This window comes from Polyodon spathula, chromosome 41, assembly GCF_017654505.1.
Source record: "Polyodon spathula isolate WHYD16114869_AA chromosome 41, ASM1765450v1, whole genome shotgun sequence".
In the NCBI taxonomy this organism is placed as follows: Eukaryota; Metazoa; Chordata; class Actinopteri; order Acipenseriformes; family Polyodontidae; genus Polyodon; species Polyodon spathula.
The window spans coordinates 3,454,267-3,473,296 of NC_054574.1; the positions used below are offsets into that span (position 1 = coordinate 3,454,267).

The 19,030-nt window shown below is 42.5% G+C and overlaps 1 protein-coding gene across 3 annotated transcripts in view; it reads right to left on the minus strand.

Annotated features, from left to right (window-relative positions):
* The window catches only part of LOC121305092 (L-asparaginase-like), a 21,237-nt gene continuing 2,207 nt past the window's right edge, over nt 1-19,030 (minus strand). For 2 of the 3 annotated variants that reach the window (XM_041236630.1, XM_041236629.1), the window contains exons 2-7: nt 10,803-10,898; nt 8,714-8,877; nt 4,122-4,205; nt 1,463-1,562; nt 1,008-1,070; nt 1-211 (exon numbers count right to left, since the gene is read on the minus strand). In XM_041236630.1, the coding sequence (XP_041092564.1) occupies nt 35-211; nt 1,008-1,070; nt 1,463-1,562; nt 4,122-4,205; nt 8,714-8,877; nt 10,803-10,859 (645 nt within the window). In that variant the 5' untranslated portion in view covers nt 10,860-10,898 and the 3' untranslated portion in view covers nt 1-34. The remainder of the gene's footprint in view (nt 212-1,007; nt 1,071-1,462; nt 1,563-4,121; nt 4,206-8,713; nt 8,878-10,802; nt 10,899-19,030) is intronic. The other variant, XM_041236631.1, reaches the window with a different exon arrangement.

A 19,030-nucleotide genomic window follows, 5' to 3' on the forward strand; every position in this document is an offset into this window, starting at 1 on the left:
ATTTCATCTGTTCTGCAGCTGACAGAGTGTGATGTTACTGTAAGAGCTCTTCCGCATCCTTCTCAATTTCTGCCTGCAGCTCTCTCAGCCTTTCCTCCTCCTCTGCCACTGCTTGTCTCCTTGCCTGGTCAGCCAGCAGCAGCTCCTCCATGTACTTGAACCCTAGCCGACGGGCATCCTCGAGAGGCCTGTTGTTGTGGAAGTCTCTTAGCTGAGGGAATTGGAACACAGTGAGCAAAGGAAATAGACTAGGGAAGACACGAACAGTGTTCACCCAATTGAAACAGATCTGGAAGTCACAATTGTACAGTAGGAAAACTAAACTCAAAATATACCAAAGCTGCATTTATCTAGACTCCTATATGGTTCAGAATGCTGGTGGATGACTATGCAGGATCTTAGCAAATTGTCCAGCTTTCACACCAGTTGCTTTTATGTGGATCTTCTGTCCTCAAATTATCTCAAATAAGGACCTTCTTCAAAAACTAAAAACAGGAAGACATGAAGACCATCATCACCAGAAGGAGGTGGAATTGGGCTGGCCATGTTCTTCAGAAGGAAAGCAGCAGAATCACCAGAATTGCATTACGATGGACACCAGAAGGCCAAAGGAAATGTGGGTGACCAAAAACAACTTGTCGCAGAACTGTGGAGGCAGAGCTGAAACAGGTGGGTCAATCCTGGTGCTCTGTGGAGAGAACTGCCAAGGACCACCAACAATGGAGAAGCTTTGCTGCTGCCCTATGTGCCATAGGCAAGATGGGTATGAGTGAGCAAAGGAAACAAGGTCTGTCTATAACACACACCACAGATCAGTATATAAACAACACTACAGTCTTTTCAAAAATAACTTTGAAAAAATTAAATATTATCTCCATTACAGAATTAACAACCTACCAATTCCATTTTAAATTAAAATTGGTATGTCAAATAGTGCACTGTATAAACACAATTGAAAGACAAAAAAGCTAACTTGGTGAGTTTTACCTCTCACACATACACCATACCTCTGGATCTGATCCATTATTTAAACAGAAGAGAACCATTTCAGCCTGGTTGGTACAGACAGCCTGGAAGTGAAACATAACGATCATTTTTATTAATATATAGTGACCATCCTATCATCACAAGCCAATTGGAATAGAGACTGGATTGACATGGAGACTGAACTCCCTCACTGCCTGAGAGAAAGGGTGCTCCCTCCAATCCAGGGCAGGCTTGAGGCATGGAGACTGAACTCCCTCACTGCCTGAGAGAAAGGGTGCTCCCTCCAGTCCAGGGTAGGCTTGAGGCATGGAGACTGAACTCTCTCACTGCCTGAGAGAAAGGGTGCTCCCTCCAGTCCAGGGCAGGCTTGAGGCATGCTTACAGGGCAATGTCAGGAGGCTCACACAAGCAGCAAAATTAATCACAAAACTGCAATTGTTTGGGGAAAGGGATTGATCCATAGGCCGTGACATACCACATGAAGAGGAGTCCTCTTGTCATAATCAGCATAGTTGAGGTGCTTCCCTGCTGCCATCCATATCTCCAGTTGTTTGGTATCATTCAAATAGGCAAGACTGCAGGAGATGAGAGCCAATAAGACAACATTACAATATGAAAACGTTTTATATCCAAACAACACTAACATCTCCTTATAATAGTTCCTCATAATAAAGTCATAGCAAAGTGTGATAAAGCACAGTGAAAGCATGATAAAGCATTGTAAAGCAATGAGAGCTATGGTAAAGCATATTAAGAAAACATGGCAAACCATGATATGCAAACTTATGGAAACTATAATAAGATCCAAAATGGAAAATTACCTATATGGTAACAGGGTCCTGGGAGACAGTCAACATGGTTTTAGGAAAGGGAGATCGTGTCTAACTAACTTGCTTGATTTTTTTGAGGATGCAACATCCATAATGGATAATTGCAAAGCATATGACATGGTTTATTTAGATTTCCAGAAAGCTTTTGACAAAGTCACGCACAAAAGATTAACTCTCAAACTGAACGCAGTTGGAATTCAAGTAAACACATGTACATGGATTAGGGAGTGGTTAACATGTAGAAAACAGAAAGTACTTATTAGAGGAAAAACCTCAGAATGGAGTGTGGTAACCAGTGGTGTACCACAGGGATCAGTATAAGGTCCTCTGCTATTCCTAATCTACATTAATGATTTAGATTCTGGTATAGTAAGCAAACTTGTTAAATTTGCAGACGACACAAAAGTAGGAGGAGAGGCAAACACTGTTGCAGCAGCAAAGGTCATTCAAAATGATCTAGACAAGATTCAGAACTGGGCAGACACATGGCAAATGACATTTAATAGAGAAAAGTGTAAGGTACTGCACGCAGGAAATAAAAATGTACATTATAAATATCATATGGGAGATACTGAAATTGGAGAAGGAATCTATGAAAAAGACCTAGGAGTTTTTGTTGACTCAGAAATGTCTTCATCTAGACAATGTGGGGAAGCTATAAAAAAGGCTAACAAGATGCTCGGATACATTGTGAAAAGTGTTGAATTTAAATCAAGGGAAGTAATGTTAAAACTGTACAATGCACTAGTAAGACCTCATCTTGAATATTGTGTGCAGTTCTGGTCACCTCGCTATAAAAAAGATATTGCTGCTCTAGAAAGAGTGCAAAGAAGAGCGACCAGAATTATTCCGGGCTTAAAAGGCATGTCATATGCAGACAGGCTAAAAGAATTGAATCTGTTCAGTCTTGAACAAAGAAGACTACATGGCGACCTAATTCAAGCATTCAAAATTCTAAAAGGTATTGACAGTGTCGACCCAAGGGACTTTTTCAGCCTGAAAAAAGAAACAAGGACCAGGGGTCACAAATGGAGTTTAGACAAAGGGGCATTCAGAACAGAAAATAGGAGGCACTTTTTTACACAGAGAATTGTGAGGGTCTGGAATCAACTCCCCAGTAATGTTGTTGAAGCTGACACCTTGGGATCCTTCAAGAAGCTGCTTGATGAGATTTTGGGATCAATAAGCTACTAACAACCAAACGAGCAAGATGGGCCGAATGGCCTCCTCTCGTTTGTAAACTTTCTTATGTTCTTATGTTCTTATGATAATCTATGATAAATGCATAGTATAACAATGCGAATAACATGGGAAACTGAAAAATGATGCAAATGTACTGTGAAGTTGTATAAGGAATGGCTTGTCCTGTTAGGATACACAGACATCTCAGTTGGATTGCAATATCCCTAACTTTATACCCTAACCCTAGCCATAACCCTAACCCTAGGTTACAGTGATATATTACGGCATTTCGAGAGCCAGTGAAAAATAAATGTTGAAAAGGAGCAAGCCAGGGGTCCCCGAGTGGCTCATCCAGTTAAAGCGCTGCTGCTCTAGTCCTGGTAGCCTGCCTACCTCTGCTCTGGATTGCTCGCCATGCAAAGAAGAGTGACCAGAACTATTCCAGGACATGCAGACAGGCTTAAAGAATTGAACCTATTCAGTCTTGAACAAAGAAGACTATGCAAAGAAGACTATTCATAATTCTAAAAGGTATTGACAATGTCAACCCAAGGGACTTTTTCGACCTGAAAAAAGAAACAAGGACCAGGGGTCACAAATGGAGATTAGAAAAAGGGGCATTCAGAACAGAAAATAGGAGGCACTTTTTTACACAGAGAATCGAGAGGGTCTGGAACCAACTCCCCAGTAATGTTGTTGTAGCTGACACCCGGGATCCTTCAAGAAGATGCTTGATGAGATTCTGGGATCAATAAGCTACTAACAACCAAACAAGCAAAATGGGCTGAACGGCCTCCTCTCGTTTGTAAACTTTCTTATGTTCTTAAGTGTGATTCTGGCTTTAGGCTTGTGAGATCAGAGGATGCTCACACGCCTCAGAGCGTCTGTGCTGTGTGGGGACTCACTGCAGTGAGGAGAAAAAACATAACTGGACATTCCAAACAGGGGGAAAATAAAGAAAAATCATAAAAAAGAAAAAAAGAAATGGAGCAAGCCTACATACATGAAATGTTAGCGCTGCAAAGTGGCATGAAGTCATGTAAGGTAACATTGACATTGGTTATTAGGTGGACTTCTTTACCAGTGCCAGTAGTTTTTAGAATGTGTGATTTCTATACTCACCAGCACATCTCTCCCCCCAGCTCTCCAGGAAGGATCTCCAGATAAGCCCCCTCACTGACTAGGTGCTCCACCACTTCTAAATTCCTGCAGGGGACAGAGGTGTACAAGAGCTCCAGAGGTGTACAAGAGGTGATAGAGAGGACACAGGGCCCCATTCTACTGATTTAAATGCTGGCAGATCTCAATCTCTGATCCTTTTCCTGTGGATTACCATTTAACCCTGGAGACACTAGCTGCTTCTACAGTGTTCACTTTCATGGAACACCTATATATTCTGTAGAAACTTCAGAAAAGTAAGGAAATCTCTCACATCATTGTTACATTCAACATTGAATGTTTAAAAACATTCATTTTAATATTTATTACCATCGTTCCCAGATGGAACATTTCGATCTTGAATTGCATTATTGTAGCATTTGTAAGCATGCAGTCTTTTCCACGCTGCACTTCCTGTTGAAGGAACACCTCCGACACACCTGAGTTGCTTCGTTTGTGTCCTTGAAGGAAAAATAATGCAGAATGTTTCTCTTTTTTTTTTTACTTCTTATATAAATTTCTCCTAAAAAAGTCCCATAACATTCTAAATGTTTGCCATGTATTTTCGTGAAAGAGCTTGAAGTCCCAGAAGCCAGACCACTGCTTTTCTTATGACAGGCATGTTGTCAATGTCAACTTCCTTCTTGCGACCTCTCGAAGCTCAATGGAAGTACAGCATGAAGTCTGTAAGAAGCATTCAACACATTTCCTTCACTAACAGCTTCAAGTAATATTAGCATTAAAAAATCAAAAGCACCTCCAGCATAATGTGTGCGTTTTTCGTACAGGAAAACAACACACCAAGGAAATTATGGCAATTTACACTGGGAAAGATTTAATGACTGGTTAGTTATTTCTGTGATGAGGGTGTTCGACATATCAACTCTCCTTTGATAAAGTTGTACACTTTCTACAAATTCCCCATTTTCTCAGGTTTCTTGCTGGTGACTAGTGTCCCCTGGGCTTTTGACTGCAGTGAAGTCCTCGTACCCTTCCACAAATACACATCTTCTTGTGGTGGTTAGATTTATAGACTTTGTCAAAACTAATTCTGGAAAACAAATTTTGTCCAAGACCCTCTTAATATATCCTGAAAGGAAAGGTTGGCCCCCCAGGGCAGGCCTGAGGCATATGAATCCAGCACTTTTTCCAAAGAACATCCCAACATTTACAAACAAGAGGAGGCCACTTGGCTCATCAATGCTCATCCACCTGGTACCTGATTGAACTTTGTCAAGTCGGGTCTAAAGGATCCCAGTTATTCAGCATTAACAACATGGCTAGGTAACCAACTCCATACAATCACCAAGTGTCTCCTACTCACTCAATTCCCAGCTGTGTCCTCTGGTCCTGGTCTCTGTGCTGTGCTTACAGTATTGGCTAGGATTAACTCCTAACATTTTAGAAGAATAAATTCTCCCCTAACCCTTTAGGCCAGTGATTCTCAAACCTTGTCATGCTGAGACCCCAGCAGGAGACTGGCACTGGAGGGGGCTTTTACCGATAAAGTGGGAGATAGCGGGAGCCCTGCCATATCTGCAGCCAGGTAGCGGATTACCATGTCCACAATGTCTGGGAGGGACACTGGGCAGTGTTGCTTTTTCCAGGCTTCCCATCGCTCTCCCTCTCTGGCCCACAGAAGGTTGATCACATCAGGAAGGGCCTCTTCAGGCTTCCTCCCAGGCTCCACCAGCCATCCCCAGATTCCCTCAGAAGAGAGGGAATTCGTCAGCCTCTGAGCCAGTGGGACCTCTCCCCCTGACGCCAGATGCTCAGGCTCTTCCATCTCCTGCCATGCATGGCCCTGGCTGAGTGGGTGATACCTGACCTCGCCACACAGGAAGCACCACCCTTCCTCATCCAGACAGGCGAAGCAAACATCCGGCGTGGTATAGATGCGACAGGACCTGAACTGCTGTTGCTGCACCTCCTGCTGCTGCTGTTGCTGCTGCTTCTGCTTTCTCCTGTCACTTCTCCCCATTTCTTTGATATATTTATTTTTTTCCTCAAACACAAACAAATAAACACTCCTGGTCTGACGCTAGGCGGCGCTGTTGTCCCGTTTCTGACACCAACTGTGAACAGGATGGCTTTCCAGGGGTGACGTCAGACCAGAAATACACTCACTGATGAATGGCAGTGAGTTTTATTGCAAATAATAATAAACAAAAAGGTTTAAACAAAACACACAAGACAGGACACAGCACTTGAGACCAAAATAAAAAGGTAAACAAAACGGACAACACTAAACTAGACAGTGGACGAACAGACAAACAAGTACCGAGCTGGAACTTCCAGCACGCTGTAGCAATTGTTATCTCAAAACCCCAAAAAACTCCTTCTCTCCCCCGTTCTCCACTCACGAACACACAACCCCGAGTGAGTGAAAACATGCAGCTTTTATGCAGCTGTACCGAGACTCGATTGCTAATCAATCATTCAATTGGAGTCTCGGTACAACAGCACGTGAATTAATAAAAGTGCAATTCCCCGTGCTCACATATTATTTTACTTGCACGTGAAGTGCTGTGCAATCCTCGTGCATAAATTCAAATATACATTTTAAACACTTGTGCTCGCAACCCATATTTATATCCCATGTATTTTATACATAAATACCAATATTAACACACTACAGACAACATAAAACACTAATAAACATAAAGGGGCGGGACACTCCACCACAGTCCTATACAGATGCTCTGAATTATTATTTTTTTATTCACTGCCTTTATATAGTGTTTTTTATACAAAAGGATCGCAAAGCACTGTGCAGTACATAGCAGAAAGAACAAGCCACAATACATTTGTATAGCATGCCACACATACAACTGCCACAATCAGACCATTTAAAATAATAGATTTAAATAACAGTATACACATAATAATACAAAAGCAACAATTTTAAATATACATTAAAACCCACTAAGATAAGAAAGCCATTTTTATAAAAGTGTGTTTTTAGTCTTGACTTGAAAGCTGTAACGGCCCCAGCCTCCCTGATAAACGAAGGCAGAGCATTCCATAATTTAGGTGCTCTACAAGAAAAAGTCCTCCCTCCCGTGTTGCTTTTGTTGACCCTAGGAAAAACCAGCAGCCCTGCATCCTGTGGTCAGTAATGAGCTGGACAGGTTAGTGGCACATGTGTGCAGTTTATTACTCACAACACGTTGGGGAAACCAGAAATGTCATAAAAATTTGTTTGTAAGTACACCCTTCTTTTAGGGGAAAAATAGGTATTTATAGGTACAGCCTCAAAAATGCATTGAGCACAACTAGCAACGAAGGAGAAAAAGCAGACTGGGAACTGCCAGCAACAACAGAACACTGTGTGGTCCAGAGGTTAAAGAAAAGGTTTTGTACCCAGGACTGGTGTACCCAGGAGGTTTTGTACCCAGGACTGGTGTACCCAGGAGGTTTTGTACTCAGGACTGGTGTACCCAGGAGGTTTTGTACCCAGGACTGGTGTACCCAGGAGGTTTTGTACCCAGGACTGGTGTACCCAGGAGGTTTTGTACCCAGGACTGGTGTACCCAGGAGGTTTTGTACTCAGGACTGGTGTACCCAGGAGGTTTTGTACCCAGGACTGGTGTACCCAGGAGGTTTTGTACCCAGGACTGGTGTACCCAGGAGGTTTTGTACTCAGGACTGGTGTACCCAGGAGGTTTTGCACCCAGGACTGGTGTACCCAGGAGGTTTTGTACCCAGGACTGGTGTACCCAGGAGGTTTTGTACTCAGGTCAAATCCCAGCTCACTTACTGACTCACTGTGTGACCCTGAGCAAGTCCTTGTGTTCTTTCGGGTGAGACATTGTTGTAAGTGACTCTGCAGCTGATGCATAGCTCTCACACACCCTAGTCTCTGTAAGTCGCCTTGGATAAAGGTGTCTGCTAAATAAACAAATAATAATAATTGCGACTGTTTAAACATGCTTTCAAAAGTTCTTAATTGCAATTGAAAGTGTCGCAGTTGCCTGCAGCTTTAGTACGTCTCATTATAATATTTGAGAACTCTCATTTGCATTATCTCCAGCCACTTTTTGCAAATTTATGTAGTAACGCCCAAAATTAAATATTCACCTAAGGTTCAACTGCAAAGAAGCATTCCCTAAAAAGTCGCTAACAGCATTGCTCTTGTCTTGTTTTTCACCCTAGACTTCCGACTCGTTTGCAACACTTCAGTACATCTACCCCTTATTATATATTCTTAATCTGACAAGAGTTTTGAAATGCAGATACCTTGTATAAAAGAGCAGCTGCACTGTAGCCATTACTTACTCTAGGTCTGCTTGTGATGTGCTGCTTTGCAACCCCCTGAAACTGTTCAGCGTCCCCAGTTTGAGAACCACTGGTTTGGGTTAAACAGATCCTTTTATCCCCTTTAAGCCCTTGGATCAGTCTGGTTGCTCTTCTCTGTACTATCTCAAAGGCCACAATGTCTGTCTGGTATTGTGTGACCAGAACTGAACACATTATTTTAACCAGTGCATTCTGCAACCGCCTCATAGCCTCCTTTGAGTTGTACATATCTGACTCACTTCTGACCCCCAACTTACTTGCTGCGAATGGCGTCATTGAGGGCAGGTTCTCTGAAATCATCTCTGTAGCTGATATCAGCACCTTTCTTCAGAAGGAATCTCACAGTGTCCAGGTCCCCCTCTCCTGCTGCCACATGAAGGGGTGTTCGCCCGTAACTGGAAGTCATTTGGGCATCAGCACCCTGTGCAAGTAGACAATGAAGAGGATATCCCTACATAGTCAGATGTCTTATATCGGAATGGCAAAATCTAAAAATCCAGCAAAGATTTACGTGCATAATCCAAAAAATAAAAAAAGATTTCTGTGGCAGGGGTGAAGGGTGATATAAGGAGTAAAATCTGACCTCCTGACAGGTGGAGACACTAGAGGGAGGAACATGTGTGACCTCACCAAGATGGAGCATACCTTAAAGAGTCCGGTTGCAGCCACAGGGGCTGCAAGTAACACTGACATGAAAGCCATATTATTCGAAAGCACAACTGGTTAGCGGTTGACTGGGATGGTTTGATGGAGGCATGGCCAGCAGAACAAAAGGGAACTGAGTGGACTAGCAGGGAATCCCTTAGGGAGAAGGCACTGCGCTCGCCAACTGGACCAACTATATGGGACCTGAGAACTGCTGATTGTGTTTCATCTGCTTGTAACCCAAAAGGACTATTACCAGGAGTGATCAGGGAGTCTCTGCGGGTTGTCATTGATCCATCTGGTGGAAAAGCAGATCAAAACACTACTCTGTTGACAGGTGAAGAGCCGAGGAGGAGAAAAGGCTCTCACAGAGCCTGCAGTCATACAGGCTGAAAAACATGCTTCATACTATATATATATATATATATATATATATATATATATATATATATATATATATATATATATACATATATATATGCGCTCTCCGTCACCAATATATATATATATATATATATATATATATATATATATATATATATATATATATATATATATATATATATATATATATTTTTTTTTTTTTTTTTTTTTAGAGTTTTAGTGGGGTTATTCTTGGCTCACTCTGATAGGACCAAGTCTCAGGTCTCAGGCAGTATTTGTGTGTGCTGCGCTTATTCTTTAAATAATTTATATAAAATATGCAATGCAAATATTTTTAAATAGCATGTTTACACAGATAACCATGAATAAACTAAAATAAAAGAGTATAGTTAGAGTCTCGCTTTGTTTCAGTTAGGCACATTTGTCAACACTACTGTTTTAAAGATCGCTCATCTCCAGCACAATTATTCAGAGAAAGTGGAGTCGTAACTAAACATACTACGGTGTTTCCCTTGCCTGGTGAAATAAAAAAATAGAGATAGAAAATTAAGTTCTAAATACTGAAATGTATTATTTCTCAATAACAGTCGGCGAAATGCAGTGCTTACTACCATATTAACACCTCGCCTCTGGTCACGAATGATTGGACAGCTGTCAGATCTTTCACTTTCCCATTGGCTACTCACTCGCCTTCAATTTACATGCAGAATACCGTGAACGGCCTCTGCTTGCTAATGATTGGACAGCTGCGTAAAACTTGGCAGATATTTGACTCTCCTACTGGTTAAACTTACTGTCAGTACCTGCACCTGAAACAGACACCGTTTATGTCCTACCCAGCTAACTTATGATTGGGCTACTGCAGAGAAAATGCAGATATTCAATTGGTTGATCGTATTGCAGAGGTCCTTCAAGAAAAAAAGAAAAAATGTCAAGTAAGTACAAGCGCAGCATAAGCGAGCAGCGCTGTCAACAGACTGCTGTGACACTTTTGTTGAAAAACGAACTTGCCTGGGGGCACCACTTTGAGGACCACTGAATAAATATATATATATATATATATATATATATATATATATATATATATATATATATATATATAAATATAAATAAATAAAATATATAATATATAATATATATATATATATATATATATATATATATATATATATATATATATATATATATATATATATATATATATATATATTTATTTATTTTACATTTTGAAAAGTTTAGGCACTGCCTCCCTTGCCTCCTCCAAGGAGCCTCCTTTGATCTTTACCCTCTGTAGCCCTGGTCTTAGTCCTCACTCACCTGGTTTAAGTGTCCCTCCAGTACTTCAATGTCTCCTTCCATAGCTGCAGTGCACATCAGCAGAGGGAACAAGGACTGCAGGATAACCTTCTTCTCCTGAAGAATGGGCACAACACACAGCCTCATTAGGGTAAGAATATGCTACGAGTCTAGGCCACTCACCACTGCACAAACATGTGCTTTGGGGTGAATAAAATGAAGACCCATTAGTTTTACATTCCATACCATGAATAACAGCTTGGGGTACCGCTGCAGAAAAGACTGTACACAATGTGCATTTGAAAAGAGGACAATTCAGGGGAAAGGGGTTTCAATCACCTACCTTTACATTTATGAATGTTTTAATATTTAGGTAGACAAGATGTTTTTGGCGACACCTTTTTCATAGGTTAAGCTAAATCTATGTAAATGAATAGTGTCTCTTCTTGTATAAGTGGTTTCATCTCGAGCAGTTTGGGTGAGAGGATCCAGAGTCTAATGGGTTATTTTACTAACTTGAACTAAAGTTAAAAGCAGCTGCCATTTTCACTTATAATGATTTAATTGGGTAATGAAAAAAATAGTAAAACCATCATTTGATTGATTTTGGGGTTTGTACATTTGAGTGTTGAGGGGATATTAAGCAAATCACATGCAAGAACGCTGATCGGTATATATTTATATCTGATACCAAAGTGCATTTTCTATTGTTCTGTAATGGTAGCTAATCCATTCATAATAATAGTCGTACCTTAGCTACATTTTCAGTTGTTATTTGTCACAGAGAGTAAAATACGAGCAAGAAAGAGCCAGGGACACAACCTGTATGCCTTTCTTTACCTAAAGAAAGAGCCAGGGACACAACCTGTATGCCTTTCTGTACCTAAAGAAAGAGCCCTTTCTGTACCTAAAGAAAGAGCCAGGGACACAACCTGTATGCCTTTCTGTACCTAAAGAAAGAGCCAGGGACACAACCTGTATGCCTTTCTGTACCTAAAGAAAGAGCCAGGGACACAACCTGTATGCCTTTCTGTACCTAAAGAAAGAGCCAGGGACACAACCTGTATGCCTTTCTGTACCTAAAGAAAGAGCCAGAGACACAACCTGTATGCCTTTCTGTACCTAAAGAAAGAGCCAGAGACACAACCTGTATGCCTTTCTGTACCTAAAGAAAGAGCCAGGGACACAACCTGTATGCCTTTCTGTACCTAAAGAAAGAGCCAGAGACACAACCTGTATGCCTTTCTGTACCTAAAGAAAGAGCCAGAGACACAACCTGTATGCCTTTCTGTACCTAAAGAAAGAGCCAGAGACACAACCTGTATGCCTTTCTGTACCTAAAGAAAGAGCCAGGGACACAACCTGTATGCCTTTCTGTACCTAAAGAAAGAGCCAGGGACACAACCTGTATGCCTTTCTGTACCTAAAGAAAGAGCCAGAGACACAACCTGTATGCCTTTCTGTACCTAAAGAAAGAGCCAGAGACACAACCTGTATGCCTTTCTGTACCTAAAGAAAGAGCCAGAGACACAACCTGATGCCTTTCTGTACAACCAGAGACACAACCTGTATGCCTTTCTGTACCTAAAGAAAGAGCCAGGGACACAACCTGTATGCCTTTCTGTACCTAAAGAAAGAGCCAGAGACACAACCTGTATGCCTTTCTGTACCTAAAGAAAGAGCCAGGGACACAACCTGTATGCCTTTCTGTACCTAAAGAAAGAGCCAGGGACACAACCCTGTATGCCTTTCTGTACCTAAAGAAAGAGCCAGAGACACAACCTGTAGCAGTTTACACAAGCAGGCTAAATAAAAGCATGGATACCGCACACTGCAAAGCTACACATCGCACAATAATCAGGCATTCATGTCATAATAATACAGCCATGAGACGCTTTCACTGTTCATTCATTTTAGAAACGTGCCGAGTTTACAGGGGAGTGGGTAAAAGCCGGACCCACACAAAACACACTAAAAGGTGTCGGATCGTCTTAAATCCTACACCAAAGTAATTACTCCCTCCCCACACATACATATGATATTATTATAGCAACAGGAATGATCGTTATGGCAGTTTCCCTAAATAAATGTTAGCTCCCTGCAGCAGTAACAAGAAAATCTAGAATAGACCAAGCCGACAGGATACAAAATTGGGAAACTCAAGTAATGCAAGATAAGGGAGCTTTTCAGTCTCTGCCCCTCTCAGGCACAATTAAAGTAATCATTGTAGTAATAATAATAATAATAATAATAATAATAATAATAATAATAATAATAATAATAACAGTTGTATACAAAAAATACATATCAAGAATTACAGTACAATAAGAGCAAGATACGAAGTACAATGACTTTAGTCCTAATAAGACTGTACGATTTGATATCGGTGCAGTTCAAGAGCAGATAACAATGTTGATAGTTACATCAGGGTTAGATATGAGTGCAGGTGAACTACAAAATACTACAGATTGGTTTAAGTGCAGGATTAAACAGTAAAACAGAGAGCAGATAAGTGAGAGCAGAGAGTAGCGCCGGGTCTAGTGTGCCCCGCCCCTTTGGTCCCACTGCCAATTATTTCTATGGACATAGTGGGCCCTTTGCTACCTTCTGATTCCAGGTATATATTATATTAATAGTGGTAGATTATGCAATGTGATACAATGCAATGCGTTCCATTAAGGTCCACTAGTGCAGCTGCAATAGCCAAAGAACTAGTGCAGATTATGGCCAGAGTAGCAATCCCCAAGGAAATCTTGACTGATCATGGAACTAACTTTCTGTCTAACACTTTACAGCAAGATTACAAAATATTAAAAATAGATTTGTCTGTGGATGATAAACAGATGTCTTGATGGGATGTAACGTGTTAGACAGAAAGTTAGTTCCATGATCAGTCAGTATCTCCTTGGGGATTCCTACTCTTGACATAACCTACACTAGTTATTTGGCTATTGCAGCAGCACTAGTGGACCTCAATGGAACTGCCTCCGGGTATCACGTTGCATAATCCACCACCACTAGTATATGCGTATATCCGGAGTCAGAAGGTAGCAAAGGGCCCACTATGTCCATTGCAATGCGCTCAAAGGGAGTGGAAATGATCGGCAGTGGGACCAAAGGGGCAGGGCTCACTTGACTCGGTGAAGCCCTACCCAATAAAATTGAGCCAATATACGTTCCCTTGTTTTGTCAGCTCTGAGGTGCCCCGCAAAAGGGATATCATGCGCTAGCCTCATGACCTTGAGCTGACAAGACGGGGGAACCATCATTTGTGTTACAGACCGTTCTGTGCCCGTGGCAAGGTTTACCCTATATAATAATTGCCCCTTGATAATGAAGTGCAGATATACTAGCGCCCCAGCACCATCAACATCCTTACCTTCAATAGACCGGACCTGTCTCAAGCATGCACCAGTGTGGGGTCATTGCTTCGGCCCCACACTATGTCCGCGCTTGAGGTCCACATGTCTGGTATATTGAGAGGGGCTGCAGTAGCCTCTGCCCTGGATGGCCCTGTAACCTCGCCCTCTCTGTAACACTGCGTACCAACTCCCTTTGATTGACGTTTGTTATTACCCGAGCATTCTCCCACCTGCCCCAGCCTTGTCTCATTAACGGTCCCTCCCACCTGTCAGTCTTTGTTTTTCTCTGATGAAAAGTGGGGGAAAACATTTGTTATAAAGGGGAAAATCTCCCCAATCGATTCCATTTTTTCTTTTTCTGCCATGTATACATGTGCGACTGGGGCTGCCATTAATATTACTAATTACTTATAGTTTGGACAGTCCTGGCCCAGAATTACTAGGTATGGTAGCCTTTCTTCCACCCCTATTACCAGGTGACGTTTGATCGGGTTTACCGATAAATATACTTTTAGTATGGGGAATGTTGCCGTGTCTCCATGGATAGAGAATATAGCCACCTGACCTTGTGGCTGCCACGACACACTGCCCAAGAGAGCTGTCCGAATTAAGGTCTGCTCACATCCTGTGTCCACATTAACAATACAAGGCCCCTCCCGACCATTTCCCCTTCGTGTAACCGCTGCCACGTCACACTCCATCGTCGATGGGCATAACCAGGCAATGTGTCCTGGGTGTTGGCACCTAAAACTGACAGGAGGGGCAGAGAGAGCAGAGGTTAAGTATCTGTCCTGTTGCTGGTGTGGCAATGGGGCAGCGGCAGCAAATCTACCCCAGCTGGGGGCCGACCTTGGCCTTCGTGGTAGGAAGGTAAGTTGCCCATTGAGGTCGGCGGTCTGGGAGGTCTCGATCCAGGTCCAGGGGGTGGTGGTACTGGAAGTGGTGGAGCTAAGAGAGGAGGTGGTGCTCAGCTGCTCCGTTGGGCTGGAGTGGTGAGTAGGCCGGTCTTGGCTGAGATCAGGGAGTCTTCAAAGTTTTCCGCCAGTTTCACTACCTCGTCCAGGGTGATTGTGGTGCCGTATCCACACCTGGGTTTTGCCGCCGACTACATGGTAAAACTGCTCGATGACAATGGCTTCCCCTATCTGTGGCCCCGTCTTGTGAGCAGGGTTGAGCCAGTATACCATGTGGTCACATAATCATTGGCGACTACTCTGGGGAGTGTCTTTGGCGACCGCTGGTACTCCCTGAATCGTACCCTGTGGGTTTCCTCTGTAATGTTCAGGCAACAGTGAATGGCTTGCTTCACTAGGTCATACTGGGTGGCTTCGTCGTCCGGCATGGTCTGGTAGGCAGCCTGGGCTTTCCTGATCAGGCAGGACCCTAGCTGGCTCTCCTTTGGCCATGCCACGGTGGTAGCCAGCCGCTGAAAAGCAACCAAGTATGCTTCTGGGTCATCCTCCGCCATCATTTTCTGTGCCCTCGCCTTTGGGGCCATCATCACGGGTCCCATTGGTGCATGGGGCAATATCGCGATACCGACCCTCTCAATTACAGCCATGTACCTCACCTCTCTCCGTCTTTCCTCCACCTCCCGTCTGCTATCCAGCACCTCCACTAGCACTGATAGTGTAGCATGATCCATCCCACTCTGACACCACATGTGGCAAAGTGGTTTGCAGTGCGCAGGTGTAGGGATAATGCAGTGTTCAAGACAATGAAAAACAACAAAGTACTGGTGAAATGGTGGTTTAATTATAATCCAAAGTCTGATGACAACAGTAAAGAAATGGAGGGCTGGCAATACACAACAATGTGTATGGCACAGTTCAATAAACAATGGGTTGCAGTCCTGAAATAATAGACACAGTTAAACACACACACAAAACTCAGACACGGTCACAAGTCCAGAGTGAGTGCTGTAGTGCTCCTGGTGAAATACAATTTTAATCCGTGAACAAAGGTGCAGTGTTGTCCGGGTTTGTGCTGACCTTAAGTGACAGCTCAGGATCATGTTAGCCGTCTAATAACTAACAAGCAGTACAATTAGACAATACAAACAAACAAAACACTAAACATTCATGGTTATAGTTCGCTCGTCCTTTAGCGTGCTCCTAACCATAAACAAAGGAACAGATAACCTAGCTTCGTCCCCTATTTGTACATTCGGTCACGCCCCCTTAGTTAGCAAGTGCAGCCGTTTCTCCTCCAATCCGCAGTTGCCACATCGCTTTCCCTCTGGGGCGATGACTTAATGTACCGCAGCTGTGCCCCCTTTCTAGATGGCTGACTTCTACCTAACCCTGGGAATGAACTGTCAGGCCATCCAGTCCAGGGCACTCTGTGTCCTTTACACTGCGTCCTCACAGGTTGGGAGGGAGATTTATCACCAAGAATAATTGTGTCTGTCACAGTGGTTATATAGAGTAGTTTAAAAAGATTCAAAAAATGATATAGCAGAACTAAAATAATGTAATATAATTAACACTACTTATTTTCAAACTAATATCAGCAACATGACAGATAGGATCATAACTTACACAAGGCAAATAGCTGTAATAATAATAATAATAATAATAATAATAATAATAATAATAATAATAATACATCTATATAGTTCCCATATATACTCAATCCTGCGTGTTGTGAAAACATAATGCAGTATTTTGGTATTGTTCCAGGTCTACCAATTGATAGCTGCCTGAAATCTATCAGACTTGGATAATGTTTTTTTTTTTTTTTTTTTAAGTTAGCAGAATTTGAATTTTCATACACTGGCAATTCTCTATTGAAAATAGCAACATTTGATGGGTGCTTCTATGATGTCAAACAACCATACCTTTTCATATCCTTTGTATCTGATACATAAGAAAGGTTACAAACGAGAGGAGGCCATTCAGCCCATGTTGCTTATTTGGTTGTTAGTAGCTTATTGATCCCAGAATCTCATCAAGCAGCTTCTTGAAGGATCCCAGGGTGCCAGCTTCAACAACATTACTGGGGAGTTGGTTCCAGACCCTCACAATTCTCTGTGTAAAAAAGTGCCTCTTATTTTATGTTCTGCATGCCGCTTTATCTAATCTCCACTTGTGACCCCTGGTCCTTGTTTCTTTTTTCAGGTCGAAAAAGTCCCTTGGGTCCACATTATCAATACCTTTTAGAATTCTGAATGCTTGACTCAGATCGCCACATAGTCTTCTTTGTTCAAGACTGAATAGAGTCAATTATTTTAGCCTGTCTGCATATGACATGCCTTTTAAACCCGGAATAATTCTGGTCGCTCTTCTTTGCACTCTTTCTAGAGCAGCAACATGTCAAAATAATCAGAAGGCAAATGTAATATATACATTCAAGCCATTATTATTATTATTATTATTATTATTATTATTATTATTATTATTATTATTATTATTTAGACATTTAGCAGATGCAACTCAGAGTGACTCAGGTGTGAATTATACATCTACAACTGCTGCTGCAGCCATTTACAATTGGACCTCGGTTTTACATCTAAGGACGGATCACAGACCTACAGGAGGCTGTGTGGTCCAGTGGTTAAAAACAAGCTTATAATCAGGAGGTCCTCCGTTCAAATCCCAACTCAGCCACTGACTCATTGTGAGACACTGAGCAAGTCACTTAACCTCCTTGTGCTCTGTCTTTCAGGTGAGATGCTGCTGTAAGTGACTCTGCAGCTAATGCACAGTTCACACACACCCTAGTCTTGTATCTTGTAAAGCGCTTTGTGATGGTGGTCCACCATGAAAGGTGCTATAAAGATTATTATTGTAACATACACAAGCAATAGCACATACCTTCCTACCAATAATAATAAGGATGCTACCTTTGCAAAACACTTTTACAAATGTGTTCTTGAGGTTACTTATATTAGAGTGAACATGCTGCGCTTCAGTGTAAACCATTTGCAATCCGCGTATTGCTGCATTATTTCTTTAGATTTTTTCAAATAAAAAATGCCACTCACTCTGTAGTACACCTTAACGCTCGTTTAAGCAGATGTCTGTATTCAATATGAAACTGATTAGTTAAATGTGGAATAAAAAGTTAATTTGCAAAACACGTGTTTCATACCCAAAGACTTGGTTGGGTACAGTATTTGTTTTTGATGGGCATCCTCTGCCTGCAAGGGATGGGCATGCGCAGTGTAAGGGGGAATCAGTCTGGGCATGCGCAGTATGCAAAGAAAGATAATTTGATTGAACATAAGAACATAAGAGACATGGTCGCTGACTGCGGCCGACCGGCTGAAACTGGCCGTCACCGAACGGGCGATCGAGCGTCGGATGGTTGGCGTGAAGCGGACGGACCGGATCAGCAACGAGCAGATGCGGCAGATGACCAAGGTCAAGGACGCGGTCGAGTTGGCCGACAAGTCGAAGAAGCGCTGGGCCGGCCACCTGGCAAGGAGGACCGACAGCCGATGGACACTGGCCGTGACTGAATGGCTGCCACTCGACATCAAAAGACCGCTCGGTCGTCCAGCCACTCGGTGCAGAGACCAGCTCCGACAAGAAATGGGACGGAATTGGATGTGCCTGGCACGAGACCGAAAGGCTTGGGTACTCCGCTGTGGTCTGCGTCGACCAGACTAATAGCTGGCGACGATTAACAGACCGATTGACGATTGACGATAAGAACATAAGAAAGTTTACAAACGAGAGGAGGCCATTCGGCCCATGTTGCTTATTTGGTTGTTAGTAGCTTATTGATCCCAGAATCTCATCAAGCAGCTTCTTGAAGGATCCCAGGGTGTCAGCTTCAACAACATTGAAGCTGGAGAGTGGGTAGTATAAATTGGCGGTATAGGTACCTTATTTCTGTCGATGAGGCCTAACCACCCCAGGCGAACCGATGAGGCCACTGCGC